This window comes from Fulmarus glacialis, unplaced genomic scaffold (assembly GCF_000690835.1).
Source record: "Fulmarus glacialis isolate BGI_N327 unplaced genomic scaffold, ASM69083v1 scaffold12732, whole genome shotgun sequence".
Lineage (NCBI taxonomy): Eukaryota > Metazoa > Chordata > Aves > Procellariiformes > Procellariidae > Fulmarus > Fulmarus glacialis.
The window spans coordinates 15,977-17,615 of record NW_009197227.1 but is presented as its reverse complement, the minus strand read 5'-3'; the positions used below and the strand labels follow the sequence as shown (position 1 = coordinate 17,615).

At 45.5% G+C, this 1,639-nt stretch overlaps 1 protein-coding gene across 1 annotated transcript in view; it reads left to right on the top strand.

The window, feature by feature from the left end:
- Positions 1 to 876, top strand: part of LOC104072870 (proepiregulin-like) — a 2,762-nt gene extending 1,886 nt beyond the window's left edge. Inside the window, exon 4 of the mRNA XM_009572468.1 lies at positions 472 to 876. Within this exon, the coding sequence (XP_009570763.1) occupies positions 472 to 532 (61 nt within the window). The 3' untranslated portion in view covers positions 533 to 876. The remainder of the gene's footprint in view (positions 1 to 471) is intronic.
- Positions 877 to 1,639: the final 763 nt, after the last annotated feature.

Below are 1,639 nucleotides of genomic sequence, written 5' to 3'. Positions count from 1 at the left end.
GCTAATAACTAGTCGTAAGCAGCTGTGAGAGAGTCGAGAAGGTGGAACGACCCGCAGAGGGAGAGCTCGGCTTCACAGATCTGATAGCTAGATGGTAACCACTGTAATTCCTCTTCCCTACCTGAAGATTCGGTGGCGTCATCTCAAACAGAATGGCCTAGTTGGTTAGGGTACTCAGCCCTATTGCAGGGAAGGATCCAGCAGGATTTCTCAAAGACAAACCTAGTACCAGCAGCAAGACTTTAATGCAGATGTGAAATCTTCAGTGAAGAGTTGAGAAATGAGACTCTGCATGCAAGTTATCTCAGACCTGGAAATGAGCACAGACAGAGCCTAGCTGCTAGAGGTTTAAAGCAAACGTGAGGAGGTCATACAGCTTTTTTTTTCTTCCGTCACCCCCGCCTCCCTCCACTCCCCAAAAAGCCATTTGGAACAACTGGCTTTCCGGAACTCACACTTCTCTACTTCCAGGTACCGAAGCAAGCAGAGACAAACGAACGCCAGCGAATACAAGGAAGTTGGTGCCCTGTAGAAGAAACGGTGGCTTCCTACAGCGTTCTGTTCATGTGGATGGACTCAGTGGCTTCCCATCTATTTAAATGTTATTTTTATTTACAATATTTACAATATTTATATCCTTTTAAAAATTTCAATTGTTTGGTGATCCAATCAGTATAGGTCAAGCATTTTATTTTCAGTGTTTTATTTTTTTATTAAATAATATTTCCTAAGGAGAACCCCACCTAAGTGGTTCTGTGGGATAGAGATATATTTTTGTAAAAACTCATCTTCTTACTCCGGAGAGTAATTTTATATTTATTCTTGTGAATATGCTCAAAACGATTCTACTCCTCGAAATAAAAGTTCTAGACAAAGTCAAAATGTCTGTGTGGTTTGCCTGAAGTGAAACTTGGCTGCGCAGGATTAGCTGGCGTAATTGGAGGGAGACCTGAACGAAGAAAGAGCGCGGCTTCTAGCGCAGCCTATCCAACGTGTACTGTGTGACAGCAGCATGGATCTCGGCTCATCCATACCCTCAGGAAAGTTGTGCTGGGTGTATTTTGGATTACAGCAGGGAGGCGGCAGCACAAGTTGATCGATCTCTGCAGCTGAACACAGTAACACATGGCAGCTCAGGGTATGAGTGTGCTACAGGAAGAAAGATCCCTCCGAACCAGTGCCAGCACTCGAGTCCTCCCCATAGCGTTTCTGCCATAGTGTCTATCGTACAGCTGGGAGCAGGGGAAAGGAAAGTTTTTGAGTTTGGGCTTAATGTAGATACCTTGTTGGCCTAAAATAATGATAGAATAGCCCGCTGTGTTTATTTGCACCCAGAGTCTGGCTCCCTCTGTACAGGAAGGATTCTTGCAGCATCTGAATCATCCCTGTTGATCGCATCCCTTCTCACGCTTTCAGAAGATGTGAGAAAAAGCACAACCTTTACATCATTCCCGGTCTTTGCCAGAGGTCTGTGCAAGCTGCGTCGACCTGCGTTGCTTGGTGTTTATGGGTGTGAGACCTGTGATCTCTTGACCTGTGCAACAGGATCTTTGTAAGGAAGAGTGGTGGGACCTGAGGCATCTCAAAGTGAGAGTGCTGTTTCAGAAGCTCTCAGTCAGCCAGAGGCTCTCATGGAGGA